Below are 19,989 nucleotides of genomic sequence, written 5' to 3'. Positions count from 1 at the left end.
TTGTCAAGACTTCAGCAGAATTTAAATCATAAAGTTATTAAAAAAAATAAAATAAAACATGTAACATTTAATTAACCAGAAATATATAAGCAATGTTAGATTGTGGATTAAAACAAAAGCCATGAAACACAGACAAAACAAACTAACCTACCTTGCTTTAGGAATTCGTATCTTATTAGGGACATATCTTGATTAGAGTCATTCGCAAGACTATGAGGGCCTGCATAAAACAATGTACAGACTTGTAAGAGTCAGGTCAGCCTGAGAACTTCGTGGCAGCCCGGTTTTTGCACAGCTGAAACCGATCTCCTCATGTTACTTCAGAAGAGGCATCTCTTGATGATTAAAAGAAAAATCTGGCAAGAAAAACAAGAACTAAAATGTATTTTATGCTTCAAGTACTTCCTATCAGTTGCTATATACATAGTTAGATAACAACTAACTTGGGCTGGGGGGGAGGTATCATTTGCTTTCTACATACACACACACACATTTTCTTGCTAAAGTGAAAGGAAGCTCTGTAATCGTCCATATAATGCTTGTGCTTTTTCACCTCCCAGTTAGGTGAGCTATTAATTTCTTGAGCAAAAGGGAGATTACAGCAGCTTGGCAGAGAGATGTCTCAGCAGCAGGCAAAAAACGAATACTTGCCTAAAAAAGTGTCAAAATGTGGATGTGCCTCCAATAATTTAAAAAATAGAAGGTGATAAGTTGAAAATGTCAGGTAATTGGCAGACAGATAGAAAGTTAAACTGTGTCCTCAGTGAAGAAAATTAACCAGCAGCTGCCAGCAGAGGCCCCAAGGTCATCTGAATGTCAGAATCAAGTAAGGGCCAATCATTCAGAAGGGGCTCGCTGCTGATATTTGCCCTCCCTGGTCATTTTCAGATCTCCCAGGAACTGCCCTGAACTACTGCCAACATGTGTTCATTTCTAAAAATTACATAGATTGTGATTTATTACCCATCACACTACAAAAATCCACTGTGAATTAAATCAGCCCTTTGTTTAAATTGCTACTCTGCAATACGTATCATATCATCATAAATGACATTGAAGTTATAATCTACAGTAGTCTGCTTCAGCCACTGATAAGGCTCCACCAAGGGACGATCAATACTTACTATTCATTTTTGAAATTATCTTCACATTGATCCCTGAACAAGCGCCAGCAACACAGAGGCACAGTGGCTTTAATACAATAATTATATAAAGGTTTACAGGCTCATCCTCCCAGCCAATAAAAGCTGTCAGCTGGCAGGGACAGTTACAATCCCATAATCCATCAAAATGCTGTTCCCTGACCTATGGGCTTCTGGGCTTTCGGTAGACCTCGATAAACATGCTTACAGAGGAGAGAATAGCAACAACCACTAGCAAGCAAAAGCATCGGATTCATATTGCCGATTACAAAAAAGTATCTCTCCTGGCACGTCACCCCTTTCATCAGAGCAACAAAAAGGTGCATTCTGATTGTAACGCACCAAAGAGGGAGCGATGGGATGCGCACACATGTGTTCTTGCACAAATCCCCTCTGTCTTTTCCGCGGGTGACTTCAGATCGAATTATAAACTATAACGAAGTAAGCTCATGGAGCTGGTATCAGATATAGCTAATTTAGAGAGAAACAGTTAAGCACTGCATACACAGAAAAACAGAACTACTCAAAGTCTGAAAGCAGAATATTGAGAGCCTAAGAATAAAATGAAGCTACCGTCCAGGAGCAGAGAAAAATCCGGATTAGGTGGATTGTGAATGACTCTCTAGCATTCAGATAAGATGCCAAGCTATATTTTTTTCTCTATGTGTGAATTTGTATTTTCACATAGATGGGGCTAAACAAATCAGTTTGTTTATTAGTTGAGCTACAGAAGTTCAAATTTTGCATATCAATTGAAGCCATATAAGCGGGGAGCATTTATTTTATAAGCAAAGTGTTTGGTGAAACTGCAATGATTTACTCCAGCTATGTACTTTCTGATGATATCAAAATAAAAATAAGGTAGCGTGGATTTGAGGCAGAAGGTTTAAGGAGAAAGAAGGCAGAGAAGAAAATTTAAGATACGGAACAAACAAATAAAGAAAAAAGAAAGAAAGCGAAGAACAGGGACGGGTGCAATGCTGGAATACTTAATGATGTATAACATCAACACTGCTCCTTGTATTACTGTCTGCCACATCAGTTATACCCCTCCTTCACTGATCCCATTGTCAGCTTCACAGTATTATCATGTACACAAGCAGCACAGAACCTGACTGGGATTAGCAGGCACAATTTGCGTTTCAAGTTCACCCTTTAAATGCCTTATTTGACTTACAAGAATACTGATTAACAGCTCTTTATTTGTTGTTTTGGTCTTATTTTACCATCCCAAACTATGTTAAAAAAAAAAAAAATAAAAGAAAGCATTCCCACAATGCAATTCTAACATTCGGTAGGGGAAAAGAAATACTGAATATTCAAGTTTCACAGCATTACGTGGAGTTCCTTTAGGAAACAGGTTCAATTTCTAGAGAATCTTTCCTAGTTACTTCTGTGGCTTGGGATGGTTTTGGTTTGTTTACAACCAACACAGAAGACATCCCACTATGGTATGATTTGACTTAACTCCAATGTTCAAGTGTGACAAGTGATATTTGCCAGCTGAGAACCTTGCCTGTGACTTGACTTTCAAAGCTATTGAACACACATAATGTGAACAAAACAGAGGCATAAAGCTGATGCAAGCTGAAGGTAAGTACAATCTAAGAAGGAATACAACAGCATTTTAAATCTCTTAATTCAGAAGTTCAGACCTTAATGATTACATTAAGTATTTGGTAAAGCAAATTTCTTTCTTAGAAAAGTTTTTTTGATTGGTTTGTTTGTTTGTTGTTTTAATGATCAGTGGTAACGGGATTTTATTTTTTCCCTACCTACAGAAATTATTGTTCCTTAGTGTGAAATACAATTTAAGTCAGTACTTATTCCTAATTGTTTAAAAGACTAATATACGTGTATGTTTAAATCGTACAAAAAGGCTTCCTCCGCTGATAGCGGTAAAAGTTGGAACAGCTGCCACCCATCAACATGCAACAGTAACCAAACTAATGTGCAATAAAAACAGATCTCTTCACAACAAAAAAGTGTGCAGTGGCCCTTGTGAGGTCAAGTGTGTTGCCCCCATTCTCTAACAACTTTCATATATGCAAACTTTGATGGCTTATTGATAACTACTCATTTTCCTCTTTGTTCTTTTAGAGACATAAGGCAAAGTAGTGTTTTACTATGCGATCTGGGAGAGTGCATCATCTTGCTCTTATAAGCACAAAGCATCTTGTATCTTTAAAAGAAAAAAAAAGCACCTGTACAGAATAACAACTCAAATACCAAGCTAATTGTACCCAAATGACTACAGCGATATCCATAGCCTTAACTGTCAGCCCATGCTTGGGTCTTAAAGTTAATATGGGTTAAATCTTGCACAGAATTGCCTGTACTTGCCAAATTACTCCCCCAAAGAAATGTTTGTGATCTCCCATTAGTCATATACCTTGGATGACACCTGGATCACCCCATTCCTTTCAATGAATTTGCACAGGTAAGACTGATTAGCACTCTAATTGAGAATTAATAAACACTCCAGTTAATGACAGTTATAGAATTCCCATTGCCCCTTATTGATTGCATGGGTTTTGCAAGCTGGCAGTAGACCATAAAAGAAAAACCACCATACCTGCATAAAAACATCCCCTTCTCAAGCCCCATGCATTTTGGAAGATAACATACAACATATAAAGAAAATACAGACAATTACTACTGCACTAATATTACTTAATTCTAAATCGTACATAACTTTGGTCCCAGGATTGGACTTCCTCTCCTGTCAACAACCTCTTCCCATTTCTCTAGCAACTCAACATGTATGCAGGAGTTAAAGACCTATATTAAGTCAACGCTCCATCTCCCTGCCAACACAAGATTCTTCCCCACAGCGCATGTAGGCAATAACACGCCTAAAGAAGGACAAATTATAAAATCAACCCACCATAATTTGGGATTTGTCATCCAGTTATGTGAAAAGGCTGGAGTAATTTGCCAACATAAAGATGGTCTCATACAGTGTACTGTCGACAGCTAGTATTGTAATGATAATGAAGCTATCTCTGTAGAACTGACACAGATGCATAAAGTGGTTTTTGAATCTGATATTAGCAACAGACACTCAAAACAAAACTGAAATATTCTTATACATTTAAAGGATTAATATAAATAGGTCTCTAGGAATACAAATGCCTGAAGCTTCAACTCCAGTAGCAACATTTTAAAATGAGACAGTAAAACTTTGCTTTTTTCCTAAAGCTTCTTCAGACCTAAGGGGTTTGTATGAGATTTGAGAACCCAAAACATCTGGTTTGGATGTTTTCAGGTTATACTGTGATGGCACTGTACTGACATTCTGAACTGTTACATCTGAACGTGGTGTAAAATTATGCAATGTTTGTTAAAGAGAGCCATAAAGAAGGATCAGCTAAAAAAGTAAATCAAGCTAGATATGCTAGAACAGACACATCTTGGGTTTAACCCCATCAGGGCCCTTACAATATTTGTTATGTGACAAATGGAAGATTAATCCCTAGCCTAATAGACTTTCAGGTACTATATTGACCTATATGAACAAAAATAATAATACAAAAAATAATTTAGATTTATCTTTTGCTTACTAAATAGGACAACAATAGCTCATGCTTTAGGGTACCATTTCTAAAACAGATGCACATATAAAAATTATTCTCTAATACACCATTAGTGGAGCTAATAGATAAACTCACTGATGAATAAGCAATCATGGTGGATAATTATTATTTTCGAGTTACAGATCTTATGTAGCCAGCACTCACATTGTCATATAGAATCATGAGTCTTCTGACACCATATCATTTCCCAAAACAAATTGTACTCTATATTTAAAAAAATAAAGGCAGGACAGATAATTATTCCATCATTAACAGAGACGTCATAACAGGTAGATTTGGCAGCTGGAGGTTCAAGAGAAAACAGAACAGTCTAGAGACAGTTTTTCAGCATAAAGAAGAGGGAACTGTCAAAGCCCTAACATTAAACCAACACACAAGGAAGAGAAAAAGGTAAAGATCTGCACAGGAGAAAGAATTATTCTGTCAGAGATAGCAGAATGATCAAGAAAAATAAATTAGGTCCTCAATAATGCAGATAAACAGGTGTGGCTTTTGTGAAGGGAATACACTGCCATCTGTTAAGTGAAAGCCATGTTTCAACGGTTTGCAGCAAGAGTTTAAGGAAAAGTAATTTAGTTAGTAGAGTAGAGTTAGTAGCAGAGTTTAATTTGCTTATAGAAGGACAAGAAGACAAAGTTACATCATTAGAACCAGATAATTAAGAAAAAGGCAAGAAACAGGTGAGGTTAGAAATATGATTTTAAAAAGCTAACATTGTATTTTGTTTTTACCTGGCAATTAAAAAAAAAAAAGAATACTACTACACTGAGAAAAGATGTCTGGTGAATTGTTGGAAGATAAGAGCAGACCACTAAAAAATTAAAACCTAACAATGAGTCATAAAAAGGAAATATATCTTCACACTTATACCATTGATTTCATGAGGAAGGGAGAAAGAGGTGACAGGAAAAAGACACAAAGGGTGGGTATGGCTGATGACTTCAGGTGTTAAGCTCCAGTCTTCAAACCAACCAGCGGTTGTACTAGGAGGACCAACCATGGAGATCTGACAACCAGGGAAAAAAATAATCATCTTGGCAAACATAGTGGTAATTTCAGAGTAATCCAATGTTGAAGACTGGAAAAATAGGTTACGCAAACAGGTACAGAAGTTCCAGTACTGCACATGGGATCCCACTGTTCCTTCTGAAGAATCATAGCTGGACCTGAAGACTCATAGCCAGTTTGCTGGTGGTACCGAACCGAGGAGCGGCTGGTGGCCCAACGGCTGCACTGCTGCTCAGCCAGAGCCGGGCAGGCTGGGGGGTCGGCAGAGGAGCCCCATGGAGTCCAACCATGGCCAGTGTCGGGTCCTGCCCCTGGGCAGGGACAGCCCCACGCACCAGCACGGGCTGGGCTGGCCTGCTGGGGGGCAGCTCTGCGGGGAAGGGCCTGGGAGGGCTGGGGGGCAGCACGTTGCCCCTGGGCCAGCAGCGTGACCTGGTGGCCAAGGGGCCAGTGGGACCCTGGGGGGCGTGAGGAGAAGCGTGGCCAGCAGGTTGAGGGAGGGGATGCTGCCCCTCTGCTCTGCCCTGGTGAGGCACATCTGGAGTGCTGGGTCCAGTGCTGGGCGCCCCAGTTCAGGAGACAGGGAGCTACTGGGGAGGGTCCAGCGGAGGCTGTGAAGATGATGAGGGGCTGGAGCATCTCCCTGAGGGGGAAGGGCTGAGGGAGCTGGGGCTGTTCAGCCTGGAGAAGAGGAGGCTGAGAGGGGACCCTGTCAATGCCTACAAATATCTTCAGGGCGAGTGCTAGGAGGACGGGGCCGGGCTCTTTCCAGTGGTGCCCAGTGACAGGACAAGGGGCAATGGGCACAAACAAGAAGTTCCACCTGAAGATGAGGAAGAACTTCTTTACCCTGAGGGTGCCAGAGCACTGGGACAGGCTGCCCAGAGAGGCTGTGGAGGCTCCTTCTCTGGAGACATCCAAACCCGCCTGGACGTGACTGTGCAACCTGCTCCAGTGACCCTGCTTGAGCAGTGGGGTGGACTGGATGATCTCCAGAGGTCTCCTCCAATGCTGACCAGTCTGTGGTTCTATGGCAAGACACTGCAGAGCTAGCCAGACATCATCCTGCTCTCCAGAGGGTATCCTCATTGCTCATCCTGGGCTTCCACTTTAAATTACTGTCATACACAAAAATGGTTATTATATGCGGTACAGCTATTGAGAATTCTGCAAAGCAGGTTTTAAAACCATGAAAACACAGCAGGCGTCCAGGATCTTCTGAGAGCAACTACAAGCTGGCACAATTCTGTAACAGAGAATAAGGCAAAAACTGACCCTCACATGTTAGCAAGACCAAGAGATATGTGATCAGCAAGACTGCAAGACTGTAATTGAGGCAAAATCTACATTTTATTCAGACTGCCCAAGGAGGGTTAATCTGTCTGGATCTATTTCATTTTAGGAAACAAATATCTAGCAGAAATGCAGGTAGGGGAAGTAGAATATGTTTTTATATGTATCCAGTGCAAATCTGCACAGGATCCAGCCTATGCATGCCCTAGAAGTGGAAACAAACCCAAGGGAGAAATATTTCAAAGCATGGGAAGGAAGGGGTGAAGGGGTGAGAGCTGACAAAGGCTTTTGAAGGTAGATGGGAATAATGGGAGGGGGATAGTCATGCACCTCCTGCTATTTTTGATCACTTCCAGATGAATTATTTGCTGCATTCCTTCATATCCAGGACAAGAAGATACTAGGATCTATGGATCAAGGCAGGAGTCCTTGACATACAGGATATTTTTCAGAATTGAAAATGATATTGTGAAGTACTACTGGCAGGCTAGCAAAAGGTGAGCATGAAGATGGCTTGAAGTCCTGTTTAAGGATATCTGACTGTGTCTTCATGTATTCATTGTCTCTTCAGTTACTAAATCCCATGCTAGGTGCATATGTATTGAGAGGCAAAAACATACACAGAAGGTCTTATTTAGGCAAGATATTTTTTTTTATAGATATTAAGAAAAATACAATCTTTATCCCCAGCTGCCATCTATTGTATGTATTTTTAATTCTTTAAGGGTATTATTCACCTAGTACTCATAAAATACATGCATATAGACACCATAAAATCGGGGGGTGGGAGTGAAGCTTAATCTAAGCTTTTCTGAATATTGGGCATTTTCTGCAGCCAAGTGTACTCTGTCTGTGATGGTAACTGGTGAGTGATCTCCTGTCTTTCTTTTGACCCACAACGTTTTCCATCTTATTTTGTTCTCCCATCCTGTTGAGGAGGGGGAGTGGGAGAGCAGCTGGGTGGGCAACTGGCAAACAGCCAAGGTCAACACCATAAATAGACAATGAATGAACTGCTGACATCACAGACCATATATAACTTGGCAAATTATGTTCTGTTCTATCTTAGTCAAGAAAAAAACCCCTATCATTCAACATTAAGCAAGTTTCAGTAACATAAAATGTAATAATTGCTTTCATACAAATTTGAGCTGGGAAAAATCAGATAGACAGAAGCCAGGACAGCTAGGCTCCCTTTTGTGTAAAGAAGCTCAATGCCATTCAAATAAAATTAACCCCAACAGTCCTGCAAGTTCCATCATCAAATGTGCATCAAAAACTTCCGAAGGTAGATAAGATACCAATACCAAGGTTTGGCTAAGTCAGTTTGTTGAGTCTCTGCCAAGTATAGATTTCCTGCAAGAGCTTGGTGCTTTTAGTTGTTCAGTAGAAAAGGGCTGGTACTAGACAGCTTTTCTATGAGATGTAAAGGCACAGGAGGGTTGCAGGAATTGGTTTGATGAGCTTCCAGGGTCAGAAAGTGAGTTCTCCAAAAAGGCTGTAGAGATATGAACATGGTTCACTTAAACAGAATCTGTATATCTGCCTCTGAATTAGGCACTTTGTAAATGTTTGCCACTGAAAGACTCCTCAGAAAAGCAACCTAAAGAGCAGAAGTTGCCTGAAGGCCACATCCAATAAACTCCCAGCAGCACTGTGAAGTATTTTGCCCCAGGGACTGCCCACAGAAGTTTAACACAAATCCTATTCCCTGGATTTGAATCAAGTACAAAGAGTATTCCTTGGATACCTGTCTTTGCCACACTATATCCTCAGCTATAGTTGAGATATTCTGTCTATAAATATCAATCAGAATCGCTTTTTTATTGCCATTATTACATTGATCTACAGTTTGCTATACCCAGTTCTGACAACTTATTCAATATACATCTATGTTATGCATTTGAGAAACAAAACTGCTGCACTCTTTTGCACTGCCTAAAGCCTGCAGAGCAGGATACCTACAAACAGCATGTTTATGTGAACTTCAAATGACTTTCTCTAAAGCAAGACTGTTGAGACATATGCAGCGTTGCCTAAATCTAATGAAAATATCACAGCAAACCAAATACTAAAGTGCTAACCTAATAGTTTAACTGTACATAGAGTAGAAGGGTATTTGAGTAATTCAATCTGTTGCTAAAGGACACATTTTTCTGTACCAGGACGTGGCATCAAAATACTTACTTGGGATTATTAATTGCTATAGTAATTGCATGGTTGCTAAAATAGGAATACGTTACATAAATTTACTGAGTATTTCATAACACTGGGAAAAGTTAAGCTGCTATCAACTAAAATTCATTCTCTTCAGCATCCGAAGAGCTATCTTTTTTTTTGTTGTTGTTACAGACTAATTTAAACCAAAATACATTTAAAAAAGGGTGATATTAAACAGAACAGTTTAGTAAAACCAATATCTTCTTACCAACTTGATGTAAATGGTGGGTGACTGTCACAAAGTGTATGCTGGTTTACATACAGCCAATATTAGAAGGAAACTAGTTGTGTCTCCTGCTGGAACATGCTTTACAAGACTGCAAAAATCTGAAAAGAACCAGGGCTTTGTGGATAGGATGCTTGGCTGTGAAGCAGTAGTGAAACAACAGTGTAAAGCCCCTGCAGTAAGGTCTTGTCAAGATCAGAAATGTGAGTGATTCTTTTCCTTATCTCTCTACCTTGTTCACAGCCAATTCTACATATCCATACATTCATTTCCAAACATATTTTTCTTACCCTGTTCTAAGCTGACCTTTCTTCAATATCCATAACAAAAGCAAAACATCACTTGCAGAGTGCCATCTAAGAAGTTGATTATGGAAAGTTTGAAATAAAACTGTATCCACCCCTTCTGTTTCAGCATTTATAAAATCTTTAGAGGCCAAAAGTTCATTTTACACTTAATATTTTAAAACACATATTTAAAAGCTTTTTCCAAGACAGTTGGAGGAACGTATTGTTCATGACAGGAGCAACCAGGGAGCATGACTGACATGTGGAATTGGAAAAAAAAAAAAAAAAAAAAAAAAAAAGTGAATAAAGGGGTGCACAAACTATAGAATTCACTTACTTGTATAGGAGCTTTGCCCTGTGCAGGATTCAATACCGTTGTGTGCAGTGTCAGTGTCACGTCAGCCATCCTTCACATTCATGGAAATACATCTACAATCTTGATTTGTCCACTTGGACCTCTTGGAAGATGCTAACCAAAAATAAAGGTTACTCAAATTGCTAAGGGATGAAAATCCGTTGAACAATTATTGTAAATAGATAAATAGAAAATGGCTAATAAGCAATGGTAAGTTTTCTTCAGTGAATTTATAGTCTTTATACTACGTGAAAATAATTGTTAAGCGTATCTAGTACATAGTTTTTTATGCAATAGAATTGCAAATCTAAGGATGAATTCCGCCCCACACCAGTTGGGATATGAAGCAATATGGAAAGACATTATTTGGACAGGACTTTAACAGTTCTGGTAACACACCTGAGGACAAACCCATCAATTGCAAGTCCTTCGATTACGGATTTCAAACAATAGAGGGCTCCTTCCCAGAAACTGCCTTGCTGAATACACACAGACATCTCCTGCTAATCTGTCGTCTCAGCCATGTAGAAGACTTCCAGCGTATGCTTCCAGGTCATTATATAATGTTAGATAATATCTCATATAAATGTTAAAAGACAGTCACATACGGACATATATGAAATACTAAAGATACTCTAGAAACTTTCTCTTGTATTTTTATTTAATTGCTTTCGACTTATAACAATAGAAAAGTACTGGGCTGTGGAAGAACAGCACTTGCCCGAACCACAGACGATGTATCTATTATCTCACTTCCATGAAGGTCATTGACCTATGACAGTTGGAGTAGCAGAAACATTAGAAATCATGTGCAATTTAATCTTTACACAAATAAAGGAAAAGTATCACAATGCCTGAATAATGAAGAGTCTCTCAGAGAAAAAGAAAAGTCTGTCCCTGAGGATATTCTTCATTTTCTTTCCTGAACTGTTCCAATGCGTTCACACTATGAGATTCACTCACTGTGCTGACACACGTATTAATAGTATTTTGGCTGGAAGAGTGTAGATGTTCTAAAGTGATTGCAAAAGTGCATCTGTGACTCAGTTCTTCTTTCATTCATTCATTACTTCTCCGTGTCAATTCTGGGAGACTATTGTTCACCAAGAAACTGTCATCAGGATTGAAATTAACTGTTTTTTCTCCTACTTCAGGCAAGAGCGTTTTTATGTTCCCTGCTTTCCAGAACATGCTACCTTATCTTTAACTAGGTTGGCAATGAAAATATTGTATCAGTTTCATTTGAAAATAAACAAACATAAGAAAAATACAGAGAAGCATACACAACAAAAAGAGATAACCTATAAAAGCATTCTCATGTTATCATGTTTTATTCTATTGATAATTGAGAAATCAAGCAAGCAAAACTGAAGCCCTTCCTTTTGCAATTCCCAGTAAGCTAATAGCCAATGATGGATAACAATACAAGTTTATTTTTTATTCACTGAAAGCTGGACTGCTATGTCTTCAAGAAAGGAACGGGGGAAAAATAATCAAGAGTCAGAAGAGGTCAGCTGTTTCATCTGGCTGTTATTTAACAAGAAATAAAGGGTATAAAAATTATTTGTACTAAAAAAACATGCTGCTGTTGACAAGCTGCGAACGATTCAAATTCTCTGTTGGTCTATCTTTAAAAATGTTATTATACAAAGATTTTGAAATGTTTATTTATATTTTTTTAAATACTAGGCTGCAGGTTTTGGAATATTGTGGGGAAGACCAACTTCCTCTCAGATTATTTTTCATTGGAGATTTCTCTCTCTGTATATAACATGCCAAATTATCTTTACATTTTAGAAGACTGTATTAGTGTTGTTCTCAAAAAGAATTAGAATAATATAGAGCTCTGTTTAAATACATAATTGCTGTCCTTTGGAAGTAGAAAAAGTCATCAAAATTTGTTTGTACTTAAATGTTGACAAGAACTCAACACTTGGGAATAACAAAGCCAAACACTTGGGAATAACAAAGCCAAAATGTATCACAGAGGGGTTTATATTTAAATTCAGTATTAGAAAAAAAAAAAAAAAAAAACCACAAACGCACAAAATAAAACATTTCAACACAACCAAAGCAAACAGTACAACAATTTTGACTGACAGCTGAGTCAGTGTTTTCCAATGGAATATTATAATTTCAGAAAAACATCAGCCTAACATAAGCATTTAATAAAATTATGATTTTTAAAAATATTAATACGAGAAATAGTTCTCTTTCCACTATAAATTACATTTTCAAATGTGAGACCAGTGATGGTGGTTTTCCAAGACCACAAGCTGTCCCACTGTTGTTCTACTGCCTGAAGGTTTGGAGAAGAATCACCATTTTATTAAATGTGATTAAACATTAAAGTATGTTGCTTCTCTACTTTGAGGAGAGAACTTATTCTCTTTTATTCTTATTGCTGTGGAATTATGTTTTGAGGTTAAGAAGGGAAAAGAGGAAATGTGACTCTTCATTAGTACAATAGCAGTGCTTAGAAAGGTTCTGAGTTTTGTCTGAAGTACTCCTTGAAGGTGCCTTTCAGCAGCAGTGCCCACTCTACGCCTGAAACAGACACATCTGCTGGTACAGTTGGCCATCTCTATCAGCATGTTGGGCCAGGGAATTCTTATATCTAACTCACATGTTTGGCTAATTGTAATGATACAACTGAAGCATGAAAAAATGGCATTTAAAAACAACCAAAAAAAAACCACCCAAAAAACAACAACCAAAAACCAAAACCCTTAAAAAACCCTTAAACGCTTCATTTGTTCTTCTAAGATTACGAAGTTAAAATGCTTCATTTTTTTCCAGATAAAATATTGTAGATGAAAACATGGTTGCTACTGTATAGGTCCAGGGAGGGCTGAAAGACAGAGCTCAGGGAATCCAAGGCTCCGGCCACTCTTTGACTAACACCTGGAGCAGGCGGAGAGGCCGGCACACTGCTAGGGTGGGTGGAGGAGGCCACAGCCATGCCTGGCCCTTCGCGCTGCCCTACCGTGGGGAGCAATGCCACCAAGGAGCTTTTCCTAAATCCGTCCCCTGTGGGCAGCCGGTGCCACGAACCAAGACACATGGACCATGTTTTAAAAAACCTTCACCCTACAATTTTCAATTACACCTCCAGCCCTGGAATTTCTGGGAAAAGAGAAAAAGTGTTTGTATTAACTACATGATCGGTGTACTTTTAACACACAACATGTTTACTCTCTAAAAAGGAGTACTAATTTCTTTTTTCTACTTCCAACAATATATTTCTAGAGCCAAACATCCTAATCTCTTTTTGCTTTCCTTCAGAATAAAGGTGTATACATCAGTTTTCCCAGCAGCTCTACTGCAAGGAATGTAGCTTGGTCATGTGAACTAAAATAGAAAATAAAACCATGACCAGCTCAAATAGGCATAGCCCAAAACTTAAAGATACACACACACAACATTTCATTGGATAATATGGATTCATTTTTATTTTATTTTATTCCTTTTCTATTCAGGAGATAGAACAACGAAGTAGTAATCTTCAAGGTGCATTACTCTGTATTCTAAAAGCAAACATTTTAGTTTGGGGGGTTTTCCCCCATAAGAAAAAAAATGTATTATGGATAAGGGCAGAATGCAAGGAATACTGTGACTCACAGTGATGTGCACACCCTCCTTAATAGAAATTTCAAGAACATTACAGTCAAGTATGCTCTAAACCTATAACTATGCATGTTGCTTCATTGCGTTGGCTGCATGACCTTGTGTCTCCTTGACACATCTCAACACTCAAATCAATGATGATAGGACATCAGGGCCTTGGGGATTCTCCTGGGATCACACATTTTATGTCTTATTTTTGATTACCTAATCACAACTTAATTCTATAAATACGTTTTTTAAAGTGTTTAAGGATATTCCCCTTTCTATTTCGCCATTTCCATATTTTGGTTGCCTCTGGTGCATGTTGCATGTCTGCTGTTTATTTTGTGAACAGAATAAGGACATGATAGGTTGTCACGTAAATGTACAAATTTTGATGCAGGACTTAATGAGCTTATTTTTATTTTTAACAATTTTTCCCCAAGAATTAATTTCTTTGTGACAATTCACTTGTTCACAGAAAGTGAGAGATTTGTTTGCAAATTCTAGGTGTAGAAAGGGATAGCATCCTGCTACTGCTTTGGACCACCAGCACAGCCATCCAAATGAAGTATCTAAACTAACTATATTGAAGGCAAAAAACAATTTTCATTCAAATTCAACTTTCCTGTTTTTTCAACCAATTCCATGACTTGTTTTCTAAACCTTTCAGGAGGATTTTTATTTATTTACTGCTCAATATAAAGGCTCCTTTACAATGTGCCAGGCAGAAATCAAGTATACTAACCAGTACTAAGTGCAGATGCCTAGGCTGAAAGGTAGAAACAGATACAAACAGAATGGCTGAAGCCAAAGTAATTCATTTTTTGTTGGTTTAGATTTTTTTGAGCTCTGACACGCCGTTTCATTCCTTTTATTTTCTCAGCACACAAATTTAGTGTTATATACCCGAGGCAAAGGACAACATACCATGTAGTTAATTGTCACCTTGTCAATTATGCATGAAACAAACAAAACAATTTAATTACATTTGCAAGTTTATAGCAAATGTAGAAAAGGTGTAAGAAATCTTTCCTATAACCAAATGCTCTAGAAGGCTTGTTCTTTTTAATCTCTTCCTTTCTTATAGAAACAAATGCAAGCTGTTATATTTTAGACCATTTTCAGAAAAAAAAAAAAAAAAAAAAAAAAAAAAACACAAACACAAAAAAAACCCACCAAAACCCATACAGTTAAGAGTTTGAAAGACAGCATTCATAGGCAATTGATGTTTAGAAACTAAGGATCACAGACGAGTATCATCCCATTCTACCTACATAACACAGAAGGAAAGTCATACAGTTGATAGGGTGCTGAAGCAGGAAACCCGAGAGAGGAATTAAAGCCATACAGTCAACAGCAAAACTTCTATAGATTTAAGAGGGTCCAAAAGCTTGTTTCAGAATATGTTGCTGGTTTGCCACTGTCCCAAGCTTATCTCTTCCCATATCAAAACAAGGATTTAGAATAGCCTGGAAATGAGAGAGTCTTGACGCTGAAGCACTCGTCATGCATGCTTGAAACTTCAGCATAAATCAGAGAAATGACAGATGCCAAACTGAGTAGCCTGGATTTAGGATGCTCCTATGTAAAGAAAACCTATTCTATGTCCCCAAAACATATCAGAAACCCAAGGAAAATTTATACAACACTTTCCACAACATGGACAATTTTACTGCCTGATCCTGCAAATTGTGCCTAACAATGCTTATGAATATTCCCATTTAAGTCAATCAGATTATTTACATGCATCACATTAAGCACATATATAACTGTTTTTCAGATAAAGGTCTTAATTACTTTAAAGGTATTGAACCATTTTTCTTCAGACTTGACTCAATGAGAGCTATAGATCAAGTCTAGCTAGAAGTTACTAGCATTATCTGGGTTTAGTTATCCACCAAAAATGTTTCTGACTAGGATATAAAAAGAATATATTTTCACATTCCCTCATGATTAGAAAAAGTATTTTGAAATGATCATTTCACACAAATTTGTCAAGTAATAACTGTTCAGGTTAGACTGTCTTTTATACAAAACAGGAAATGGGTTACAGAAATACATATCCCCAAGCAAGGATAGAAGTCCTTCGTTCCTTGCTTATTCCCTCACAATGCATATCTAAATAGGACCGTATCATTTTTTTAGGTAATATCCTCTTTGCATCTGAGGAAGGTATAGAGAAGATTAAGATAGGTGACCAGGAAACAAACTTCTGCTCAGATATTGATAACTGAAGGAATGACAACAGAAGAAATGAGTACAGTACGAATTTAAGAAAAAGTTGATAATCCTAATGTAAATTCAATAACATAATAGGGGGAAAAAATCATCTTTGAGATGCTCTGTCTATGCATAAGTAAAAGAATAAATAAAAGCAAGTCTTGTATTATCCAAGTTACTTTTAAAAAATAGAACATTTCTACTATTAGCACTAAGCATCATAGCAGCATGAAAACATGAAGTATTGAATCCTATTAATTCTGAGATGACTTTGATTAGTTCCTTTGTACAACTCAAAACAGCAAATAATTGTTTTCTGCAGGTCTCTGTCCAAATCAGAACTCTCACATGGGTTTAGCCACTGATTTAACTCCCAGCAGAGACTGAAACCAAACAAGTACTTACTTCCCATTATATTAAAAAGGCAGGTGTGATTCTGTCACACATGGTAGAAACAACAGTAGGTGCAGCCCCAGGTACTCCTGTTAAGTCAACGTTCTGAGTGCCCCCCCACTCGTTCTGTTGTCCAGCATCCTGTTTTGTGCCTATTTTCCATTACAGCACGTGGAACATACGTGCTTCAGTTCAGATGGTTTTTGGAACTCCAGCAACTTTTCCACCTACTTCCACAACACAGAAGACACAGACTGATAAATAACTGGCAAGCACCATGTTTGAGGAAAAGAGAATTTGACTACCAACAGGTTACTTTTCAAAGCCTATATATATTCTAATAATATCTAAATGAACAAGTCCTATACCTGTGTATTTTCCTCACTAGTGCTGACAGCACACACCAGGTCCCAAGCTCCTGATGTGGTACAGTAAGCAAGGTTCTGGTAACGTTCAGCCCTGCCACCAGCGTGGTACTGGGCATAAAGCTGAGGCACAAACTTAACCTGATGAGATGTGTGTTAAAAAATCCTGCACATCTTTATCAGAGGACTCAGTCACATTCATCACTATGCATAAATTAAAATGAAGCTGTGAAATAAAATCTAATAAATTAAAGGACTACAAAACTCAGTGGAACCCCTAAGAAAAATCAGCTTGGAGAATAGATCTTCCTAACAGTACCCTAACTAACACAGCACATAATTCAATTACAACATTTTCTGTCTATTAGCTTGGATTAAAAAAAAACTCAGAAAGTAGCAGAGCTTGTAATTAATTTAATCATATCCATTTATTTCTGAAGTGTTCCTTATACAGAGGAGAAAAAGAACCCCCCCTGATGAATAAAATCCTTTTGACTTTACTGGGATCAGGTTATTCCCATTTGGTTTCTGTTACCTCTATGCAGATACAGGCATAAGTAGCAGGTTTTTTTCCTTCTCTTTACTTAACGCATGTTTTTCAAGTCTATTCTGAGACTTCAGGCAAAATCTGGCCTTGTCTTCAAAATCAAAAAGAATACCCTCCTCACAGGTGTATTTTCCACATGTTGCAATTAGACTTTAATGTTGACATTAACAATTGGGGAAAAAAATGACAGCCCTTAACTTTTGGGGAAAGCCTTGGGAGAAAACAGGGAACAAGTCTGCTCAGTGTCCATCTGCATGTCAGTTTGCTTATGGATAAAGAGAAGAACAGTAATCTAATTCTTTCCAAAGCTTTTAAGGGCTAAACTAATCACTTAAAGTTTAAATAATAAAATATAATGCAAGAGCAAGAGCCCATGAGCTGACCTATTTTGGCTCCAGGCGTGCAGAGATATCGGGGATTTTGTTAGAGTTAGATGAGATATAATGACTATACTTTATAGCAAAGAAAGATTTAACCCAACGTGCTTTTCATAATCTTAGCTAGACTTTCAAGTCTTATATAAAGAAGCACATTAATCATAAAATATAAGAAACTAATACTTTAATTCCTTTTCCACCAATCCTATGGACACATGTCCCTGGGATTATTAATTATGTTTTAATCTGCTTCATTCATGTACATACACATTTTGTAAGTTAAGGTGTAACATGATCTTACCCATGCACCTTTAGGTCTATTCGCACTTGTAAAACTGGTGCAGGATCAAGCTGAACTGGCCAAGTTAAGCATAATTAAGAAGTTGGTATAAGCAGCACCAGGACACTCATTTACCTGGCTCTACTTTGTGCTTTCTAGAGATACGTTACAGTCTTAATTACAATGGCTCATTTCCCCCAGGGCCCTTGGCTTTTGACAAGGGTCTGAGAGGACAGAAATTTTCTGCAATTTCAAATGCAAGAAATGCATCGAACTATCTCCTAAAACTTTGTTGAGCTGTAACAGCCATGCCACCACCCTTCACCAGTGACAGAGGTGGGCTGAGGGTAACAGCTGGCCAGACAGTGGGTGTTTCCTACAGCGTGTATGGATGAACCTGTTCTTATGTTAGCTCAGCAAAATTCAGAGTAGAAAAATTCCCAAAGCCGTTAGATAATCTCAGTTAGGTCTTGCATATAATGGCACACAAAAGAATTGCGACCCAAGATAAAAAAAGTGCATGCTGCTTCTATTTGACAGGTAGGGGCATTTTACCACTGTGGTAAGCTATAAAGAAAGCATACACGTTAAACACTTTGTTTTCCAAATATGCTAGTTAGCAAGCATGTGCAATACATCAAAGCGTTTTCTGAGCTTGGATCACCTACACACGCTGTTTCCTACTAAATCACAGTGGGCAAGAATTTCGCTCTTAATTCTGCTACAAAAAAAAAAAAAAAAAAAAAAAAAGCTAAATTATAGCGTTTCTCCTGACTTCAAATTTACAGGATTTACAGGAAATTCAGCAAGAATTCTGTCACTGTACAGATATTATTGGAAGGAGCAAACAGAGCAGAGGACTTCAACCCCACATTCTCCCGCAAACAAGAAACTTATTACTCTGGATTGCTGTGGAAGCAGGACCAGGTCTGGTACTGGTCACTGCACTGTCCAAGAGCTTGTGCTCACAGGCAGCTTAATGAGCCTGTTGTACACAGAACCCTGCACTGCATTCTTCCCAAAAAAACCCCACGTTTTCCTGTAAAAATCATGAGGACACTTAGGATTAACAGCAGGGGCAAACTATCTGCAATATACTACCTTCATCCACATTCATCCTTCCGCTTTTTGCTACACTTTAAAAGCAGTTGTCTGTCCCCAGACAGCAAATCCAAATTTTACATCTTCATTTTCTTCTCAAACAATTATTTTAAAAATAGCAATACAGGCAGCCAATGAAAAACATTTTGGAAATCGAAGAAAAATTCCAAATCAAACAAAATCTCAAAGAAAACCCCAACCAACCAACAACAACTGGAAAACCAAGTACAGCATGAAGTTTCCATGCACTGTGGTCACTTGCAAAATTAAGAGTAATCTCTTATCAACTGCTCTTGCATCTCCCCCTAAACACATGTGAGTGCACTATGGAACACATGGCAAATCACTAAGTCTCTTTATGGTTCAGATATAGAGGTATCACAATAATAACAAAACTTTCTATCCCTGAAATAATATACTGTATGACTGAGAGAAGAGGCTTAAATATGTCTGGATAAAAACAGTAATATTCCAGGCTTAAAATACAATATTGTATACTACTTAGCAGGCAGCTAAAGAGGGTTTATAGAGAAGAATGGTGGATGTAATTTTCTTTTCTTTTTTTCTTTTTTTTTTTTTTTTTTTTTTTTGGGGGGGGGAGGAGGGGAACCACCCACAAAAAAAAAAAAAGTTATAAGCAAAAGAACTGAATTTAATCTAATATCACTACTAAAGCTCGCCATAATCTTATGGAGCATTTGGACAGTACCTAGGGCCAAAGAGATGATCCTGAATTAGCATAGTATACAAATCAGCTTTTCGATTTTTATCAGATTATCTGCATTACTGGCTAATGCTGATGCATTCTGCAACATGTAATAAACACTTCTGAGCATCATATTTCCAAAATGTAAAATATCTTCAAAACAGATCTTAATTGTTTTAGCAAGATAAAGTATGCTACTTTTGCATGAATAATATTATCAGAATCCCATTAAATCTCTTCATTTATTATCTCTAATGCTACTTA

General features: G+C 37.9%; 1 protein-coding gene across 1 annotated transcript in view; it reads right to left on the bottom strand.

Annotated features, from left to right (window-relative positions):
* The window catches only part of LOC308061177 (uncharacterized protein), a 41,419-nt gene extending 21,799 nt beyond the window's left edge, over window positions 1–19,620 (bottom strand). The window contains exon 1 of the mRNA XM_080380738.1: window positions 152–19,620. Within this exon, the coding sequence (XP_080236864.1) occupies window positions 5,768–6,835 (1,068 nt within the window). The 5' untranslated portion in view covers window positions 6,836–19,620 and the 3' untranslated portion in view covers window positions 152–5,767. The remainder of the gene's footprint in view (window positions 1–151) is intronic.
* Between the last annotated feature and the right edge of the window lie 369 nt (window positions 19,621–19,989).

Source organism: Falco punctatus (genome assembly GCF_963210335.1).
Source record: "Falco punctatus genome assembly, chromosome: 3".
Taxonomy (NCBI): Eukaryota; Metazoa; Chordata; class Aves; order Falconiformes; family Falconidae; genus Falco; species Falco punctatus.
The sequence above is the reverse complement of the archived record's forward strand: the minus strand, read 5'-3'. Positions and strand labels throughout refer to the sequence as shown.